The following is an 8,242-nucleotide window of genomic DNA, read 5'->3' as shown; positions in this document are numbered from 1 at the left end:
CCCCCCAGGCTGGGGGACGGCGTCGTCCCTGTGACCAGGAGGGTCGGTAGATGATGAGGCAGGGACGCAAGCCTCGAGCGAAGTGGAAGCAGCTTCCATCTCTGAGGGTGACGTGCAGGGCCCGGGCCTGAGCAGTGACAAAACCTTCTCCCGCCTGTTTCGGGGCGTGGGCGAAGAGGCGTGGGAGGGCTGCTGGGCTGTACGTGGGAGAGGTTCCCGCTGCATCGGAGGCTGTGAGGAAGCTTCTCGCTTCAGACTGCTGGGGAACTCCCTGCGCTTGGGTTGATCGTGGGTTTGGGGTGGGATTTTATTATTTTAGTACTTAGGTAATTCTATCCTTGAGGCAGCGCCCTTAGCTATGCTCCTTGGGGCTCTGACACCGTTTACGTTTATGCTACTGCGCAGCTCCCCCCCCCCCCCCCCGCGTGCCTCAGTTTCCCCGTCGCTCTCGCCCCCTCCTCTCCCCTCGTCGCTGCCCCTTTAAGGCACGGCCCCTCCCCAAAGGGGCGGGGCTTAGGCCGCACGAGGAGGGCGGCCCCGCCCGCAGGGAGAAGGCTTGGAGCCCGCTTCCGCCGGTGGGCCGGAAGCGGGGAGGAGGGGGCGACGCCGCGGCCTGAGGGTGGGCCGGCGGCGTCGCCGGGACGGGAGGCCCGTGGCGGCAGCGGCGTGAGGTGAGGGCCGGGCCGGGCCTCGACTCGACTCGACTCCCGTGACCGCGCCGGTGCTTCCTGCCGCCTACCGCGGAGAAGGCCGGCTTACCTCTGGGGTTTCTCCTTTGTCTCGGTCCCGCTCCCTCACGCTGCCTCAGGGGAGGCGCTGCCCCTCTGGGCCGGCCCTGGCTTGCCGGGAAGGGAACGGCGCCTTCCCCGCCCCGGGCGACCTCCCTGGGTGCTGGGAACGGGGCAGGGCTGCTGGGAAGGCGGCGTTTCGAGCAGCCGTGCCGGGTGAGCCCGGGGCTCTCGCGGGGAAGCTGCTGGGAAGTGCCCGGGTGTGTCCGGGGCGAGGAGCTGGGGGCGGCTGAGACCGAGAAAGAGACGCGGCCTTCGCCCTCTCTCTCGGCTTCGGCGTTTCTGTGAGCAGGTGTCGATACTCATCAGTGGGCAGCCGTTAAAGTCTATCGATAGCCGAGCGTTGCAGGTAAAGTGTTCTGTCCGCAGCTGAGGTTTATGTATCCGCCTAGGTTTGTTTCAACAATTTCCTTGTTTAATGCGCGGAGATAAATTTTTACAGCTTTTGTGGGAAGAACGGGCCGTAGATAACTCTGTTGCCCGCCTTTGAATCACAGAAGGGATTCAGTTGCAAATCATAGTTATCACGTCAGTAAATGTGCGTTTAACGGAAAGTATGTTAATCTAAACGCCAAAGTAATTCTTAGTCTATAACGTGTGAATTGAACCGATTTGTGGTATTACTGTTTTGCTCTAGATCTTTGAAATACCATCAAGGCTTGGTTACCAGGGGCTGGATTAACTGAAGATACTGCTTTTGCTGCGCTATGCTCGAGGGCATGTATGGCTGAAGGTGTCAGCCCCCTTCCCTTGCCGCAGGGCAGCGCTGTTCTCTTTCCCACCATGTGACCTGGCACACCTGCACAGCAAATAGCTTCCTTTTCCAAAGGTACATATCACAACTGTTTTTTTCCTAGTATGTATGTATGAGAAGTGTATGGTTTTGCTTTATCTAGATTTCTCTTTTGTATTTCTTGTTATGCTAAATAACAGAAGCAATTACTGGTTTTCCTCTTATATAGTTAGTTCAAGTCTTCATGCTTTTCTAGTGTTCTGTTGAGTTTTTCCGACTAGGAGGATCTGAGATGATTGTATTGTTGCTTAGTGAAGAACTTTTGTTTTTAGAGAAAACAATCTGTGGTGAGAATTTTATGATGCTTTCAAAGTATAATAATAAGGAAGGCAGGAAAGTTCTGTGTAAGTATCCTTTGCTTTTGACAACAGGGATTTGTTGCCCTATAAATTTTAGTAGGAGATTAAGAAAAAAGCTAATTAAATTTTGTACTCCTTAGACCTAGATTCCACAGATACCAGTAAAACAGTATAATGAACTTAAGCATTATAGCTCTGGAAAGTGTGTGTTAAGTGTGGATGAGGGGGGGTTTTTTGTATGTAAAGTGAATTCTCACATGTTGTTTTGTAGTTTGCAAATGATGTAATTTGAAATGTCTTTTTGGTGCTTTACTTTTAATGTTTGCCATTCAGCAGGCATTTTTCTGTAATGTTCATTTAATGCTTTAATCTGTATTTCTTTGTTTAATTGCATGCACCTATATGATGTAAGAACATCCAAGAACATATGCATGTACGCTGCTAATGAGTTACATAAATCCTGAAACTCATCACACTTGAAAATTAGGTACTGTTGTGGCTGAAAGGAAATATTTTGCCACTTCCAGTCTTTGGACTTCTGTTAATTCCTCCTTCTTTCCATCCAAAGAATGAGCACATGTCGATGGTGTACACCTAGTGGTTCTGACACCACTGAGTTTCTGAAGAGCTATGCTTCTAAACGGTTGTCCCCGGAAGATCTTGAAGGATCCAATGATGATCTCTGTTACTGCCTGGAGTGTGTGGTTGAATACCACAAAGCAAGGGAAAAATTGCCAAGGTTGCATGAGGTAATTAAGAGATTTGGCTCCTGCCCGTTACTGAGCAGGTGGATTCAGAACTGAAGGAAAACTTCAGAAGAGGCTTTTGTGGTCCAGTCTCAGTGTAGGGGGGGCGGTTTGTGCAGGGGTTCTGTTTTATTGGTTTTTGGGAATAGGGTATGTTGCTTTTTAACTGTTTGCTTTTTTTATATTGAGTTGCAAAGAGCTTATTGTAGAACTACAAGACTCTCTTGTTTTGCATATATTAAAATTAGTGAGAACTAAAACAGTAGTGGGAAGTTGCTGACTAGACATTATAGCTTGAACTTTATTCATGCTGAGATGGTTTGGTGTCTGAAAAAAAGAACACCTGCCAAACAAACAACTGTGTTTCTTTAATGTATTTTCTGCCTTGGCTTCTGTTCAACTTTGCGTTTGTTCCTCTTTTTGTTTGCTTTCATTTCTCATTTGTAGTTTTCTACTATGCTTGAATTTCAGAGATCTGATCTTGCAGACCTGTGAGATTGTGCGATTAAAAGCAATCAAAAAAGTTTAAAAACTATTTTATTATAAGCCTTTTATAATTCTCCCTCATTAGTATCCAATTTTGTATTTGGAAAGCTTATTTTCCCTTATGTGTACATGTACGTAAAATGAGTATTTGTAGCTAATTGATCATAATACACATGTCTAAAAGGTTGCTATTTAAATTAGTCAGCTCGATTTTTCTGCAGGGCAATCCCATCTGAGTATAGATTGAAAATAAGTGGGGTGACTGGACTGCTGAAAGTTCCTTTCTGTGTCTGTTAACTGTAGGAAATAATTTTGGTTTCTAATTGAGGTTTGGAGCAGTTACTTTAGATGAGTAATGTTAAGTGAGCTGAATCCCCTTCAAGTATTCAGCAAGTCAGTCAGTCTGTTTGCATTGTTTACATTCACTCCCTTCCACTAATACATTGCAAAATATGTGAGAAGGCAAGATTTTAAAATTGCTTTTCCCATCTTCTTCCTGAACGTGATGGTTTTCTGTATCATCCACTTCTTTGTATTGGCCAGTGGAACAAAGTTTTGTGACTAACCTATGGCCTGAAATAATTATTGAAACGGTTTATGAGTACTTAACAGAATTACAAAAATGCTTCTGGTTTCAATACTGCTCTTTTAAAAATTACTTTATAATCGTAACTCTGAAGTGAGAGTGTTGTGATTTGCACAATCTGAATTCCATGTCAAAACTTTATTGTTTCACACCATGCTTGAAAAGAAACTTTTCAAAATGAAATTGTAAGTTTTGAAAGTCTAGTCAAGGTTTCTGCATGTGATAATAAATGTTCTTAATTGCTTTCTTCACAAATGCACTTTGATTAGTTGTTTTTTCCCCCCACTGAATAGGTCTTGTGGGAGTTGGAAACCTCCCGTCTTGTTGCCCACATCAAGAAATCCATGAGGGAAGAAGCTGGAGAAGATGATGAGTTGTTTATAGTGGATGAGAATGGAGATACACAGCTGTCTGGTTATGTGGGCCCAGATTTTGAGAATAACCTGCGAGTGCCCCTTCTAGAAATACTGAAATATCCATACCTGCTGCTGCATGAGAAAGTCAGTATGTATCTTATTGTATACAGTTGGAAGGACATGGTACTGTTTCTGCTGAAGGAGGTGAAAATAACAAATAGTAGTTAAACTGAAGTATCAGAGTGTGTGTGAATATGTATTTTATATTTATTTTGACACTAAATAGTGTTTTTTTGTTTCGTGAGCATATAAATTACTCCTTACTATAACTGTGTTTGTCCTTTTAGGTGAGCTGTGTGTAGAAGTGCTCTGTAGAATGGAACAAGGTCACAGCTCCTTTCAGGTCTTTGAGAAATATCCAGGAATTTATCTCTTTTTGGTACACCCGAATGAAGTGGTAAGTTACTTTTCCTGTTCCACTAAAACTTAGTTTTAAGGAACATCAGAACAGATTCTTATTTTTAATGACAAGAATATGAAAATAGTAGTATTCAGAATTTTAAGTGTTTTGATTTTCTATATTTTTCTTTAATGGTATATACATAAATGAGATTTCAGTAGGAATATAGTTACTTTTGCTGAAGGAAAGGAGATGACTCTTTTGCAATAACTTCTAGAATCACTTTACTGTTTACATTTAGTCAGCGAACTTTACAGATGTTCAAACTGTAAATTTACTCCCAAATGGAATTTTTCTCAAGTGGTCCAGGGTTTGTATTTTAGCATATTAATCCCCTTCTCCTTCCCTGTTTGTTTGCCATCCCTAGAAGCTTTCACATTTTAGTAATATTCAGAACCTTAAAAACTGAAAAAGTGACAATAGTGTAGTTGCTTGTAAGAAGAGATGCTCAGCAGTGTAATTCCTCTGAAATGCCCTTTAATTGTCACTGAATTTTGTCATTACAAGGAGGGAGTATTGTGTTTTAATGGATTTGTGTATTCTCTGGTGGGACAACTCAAAACTCTGCAGTTGTTTGGTTTTTTTTTTGGCCTGTGTCTGAATCCATATAGGGTATTTTAATATTGAACAGTCAGAGATCAAAAGCTCATTTGAAAGTGTAAACAGGAGAGCTCCATTCTTTATGATATTTAGAAGTGTCAACTGATCTTAGTATCACTCATGCTAGTGTACATAGGTGTAAAGGGAACTAGGCCTTAAGCGTCGTTGTTTCTATGACTATTCATGTCAGACATATAACTAATGATTAGAGATTGTTTTAGATGTGATTAATAGAATGCAGGTGCTTATAGAACAATATGCATAAGCTGCTTTTTTGTCCCTTGTATAGCCCTCACCATGGCTGGCTTAAAACCCAGTCAAGCTGAATCAACAGAAAAAGGATCATACATCTTAGACCTAAGACATAAGAATAGATAAGAGTAAGTGATTAACTTTAGAGTAAGCAATTTCAGAAAGGTTAGCTATTTTAGACTAGATATAGGCTAAGTATGAATTAATAGAACAGTCTGAGTGATTCTCAGAAATTCAAAGGTGATCTTTGATGTGTAAGAAGATAAGTGACTGTGGTGACCGGAGACCTTCTACCTGTGACTGCTAACTGCAGAAGAACCAAGATGAGACAATAAGAATCAGTTGAGACAGGAAAACGTATTAGACTTTTTAAACCACTGGAGAAGAGAGAACTGAGAGTTTGTGGAAAAACACCAAGAACTTATTTTGACAAAACATCAATTGCATAAAGTTATGTAAAATCGTATATATAGAAGGCGTTTTTGAGTTATCCTTCACCATTCACTGCGGTGGTGGCCCAACTCTGAGTTGTTAATAAAGCAAACCTAGAGAAACCCATGACTGAAAATTCTTTAACAATAGGAGAGTCTGCTCTCTCTTTGAATCCAATCTCTTAAAGTAACAAAAGGAGAAATTTTGGAATACTGGAAGTGTCTAGGTTGAAAGGGTTGAGAGGCTTTGCAGCTGTGGTTGTTACCAACACTTCTATTTTTTTGCTGGTTAAAATTAGTTGAGAGATTACAAAAAAGACCTGAGGTTCTCAAAGCAGTACAGATGTGTCTGAGTGCTTACTTTTCTACATTGTTTTGAAGGTGATGTGTATTATCCAGTAAGAAGGCTGTTCCCTCAAACTATACATACACATCAGAAGTGAAACTGTATCAGTAATAGGGAAGAGTACTGAAAAATAGTGATAATACAGAGAACTTGGGAACATACACCCTGCTACAATTGGGAGGGCCTGTTGGAACAGTGAATCCTAGTTTCATGCACCATCTTAATACTGAAGGGAGTTTGAGTGATTTCTTTGCATGATCTTAGAAAAGTCCCTGTGTGGTGTGTTTATCTGTAAATTGAATTTGGATGTGTGAGTCTCAAAGGAGTATTGAATTGTAACTCAGGTGGGCTGTTTGTTTATATCAGGAGAGTGTGAGTTCATAACATCGTTTCCCACCTCATTTGATGCAGCTTTGGAGAGTTAGGTTACATTTGCTGTGGCCGGTGGGCAGGTTGTGGCTCTACTGTTTACAAGACAGGCTGGCTTAAACCAACACAGAGTACAAAATTTCAAGCTGTCCTAAGAAACAGTAAAAGATTTAATAGTATTGTACTTTACACTTGCTCAAACTCTGAAGTTTTCTCAGTAGGTCAGAGAATGATTCTACCAAGGCAAGAAATGACAAGTGTCCTGTGCTGACAGCACAGCTTAACATCTGTTGTTATAGTACACAGTTACCTAATTAGAAAATGTTGGTCAGTAACGTTTAAACAATATAAAGCAAGTACAAAACCAAATGCTATCCCTTGTCACCTGAATCCCAAGGAGTTCTATTTCTATATATTACCCTGAATTTTAACTTCTTTGTTACCAACATCTTCTCGTGGGTATAGTAAGCCTGTTTCTAAGGTTATTTTGGAAAAAGATTAACTCTTACTTCCAATTATGAGACCTTACTTTAGTAAAAATGTACTTTTGTCCTATTTGTAGTAGCAATGGTTCCTAATCTTACAGCACTGTGATTTTATTTGTTCTTTTTATTAATATAAAACTTTTCTGTTTCAATCCTTAGATTCGTCGATGGGCTATCCTAACAGCAAGGAATTTAGGGAAGGTTGACAGGGATGATTACTATGACTTACAGGAAGTGCTGACTTGCTTGTTCAAAGTTATTGAGTTGGGTCTTTTTGAGAGTCCAGATATTTACAGCTTTTCAATGATTGAAAAGGGTAAACTCATCCTTCTGCCATCTCATTTATATGATACTGCCAACTACAAGAACTATTGGCTAGGTGAGTATGATCAGAAATGAATTTGTATGTGTAGTCTCTCTCATCTTGTAAGCGCTTCTTTCAATGCAGAGCTCTACTATTTCATAGTTGCTGTTTATTTTGGGGCTGTCAGATGGGAGAATTGAATGTTGCCCAACTGCAGTAGTGAGGTAGTGTTTAACTAGTTTCATGTTGCTGCTCATCTCTTTGGTCAAGTGTTACACGGGTAATGACACTTGGAAAATGATCCTTGATTTCGTGAAAATCAGAACAAATTTTTGCAAATATATGGATGGGTTGCTTTTTTTTTTCTTGTAGGGATTTGTATGCTGCTAACAGTGTTGGAAGAACAAGCTATGGACTCCTTGTTACTGGGCCCAGACAAACAAAATGATTTCATGCAGTCTATACTTCACACCATGGAGAAAGAAACAGCTGGTAGCTAATTTTGATACTGAGATTAAGATAGTTCATAGCCTATTTTTCATCTTTATCAAACTTCCTTGTTTAATTGAGTAAATTCTTAGTAGTGTAATGCTGAGGTGATTTTTAACTGAGGCTTATTTCTCTTCTGGAAGTTGGCCAATACTGCACAATATTTGGGCAATACTGACAATTACTGAAAAATGACATTCAAACAAACTCTTAAGTGGAGAAGGGATGGCAGTGCTTTGCGTAAGGCTGGCTTAGAGGTTTTGAGAGGACAAATCTATAGTTTCTACCATGTCGTTTTCCTTTAATGTACAGGTAGTGTATGGGAATGTGCATTTCACTGTGGCATGAAGTTTGAATTCTGAGTCCTAAAATAAACACCTTCTGAATTGCCGCAACTTGCTTAAAACGTGACTCTTCTGTCCATCTGTTTAAGGGAACCCCTTTTGCAGCTG

At 41.0% G+C, this 8,242-nt stretch overlaps 1 protein-coding gene across 7 annotated transcripts in view; it reads left to right on the top strand.

Annotated features, from left to right (window-relative positions):
• Positions 1 to 572: 572 nt before the first annotated feature.
• Positions 573 to 8,242, top strand: part of SETX (senataxin) — a 38,478-nt gene continuing 30,808 nt past the window's right edge. For 3 of the 7 annotated variants that reach the window (XR_005931330.1, XM_030000473.2, XM_030000470.2), the window contains exons 1-7: positions 679 to 1,137; positions 1,426 to 1,617; positions 2,449 to 2,629; positions 3,992 to 4,202; positions 4,402 to 4,511; positions 7,157 to 7,376; positions 7,674 to 7,793. Coding sequence is in view for 5 of the 7 variants with exons in the window: in XM_030000473.2 (XP_029856333.1) it covers positions 2,450 to 2,629; positions 3,992 to 4,202; positions 4,402 to 4,511; positions 7,157 to 7,376; positions 7,674 to 7,793 (841 nt within the window). In the remaining 2 variants the exon portion in view is untranslated. The other 4 variants (XM_030000472.2, XM_030000471.2, XM_030000474.2 and 1 more) reach the window with 4 other exon arrangements.

The sequence above is a fragment of the Aquila chrysaetos genome, chromosome 24, assembly GCF_900496995.4.
Source record: "Aquila chrysaetos chrysaetos chromosome 24, bAquChr1.4, whole genome shotgun sequence".
Lineage (NCBI taxonomy): Eukaryota > Metazoa > Chordata > Aves > Accipitriformes > Accipitridae > Aquila > Aquila chrysaetos.
The sequence above is the reverse complement of the archived record's forward strand: the minus strand, read 5'-3'. Positions and strand labels throughout refer to the sequence as shown.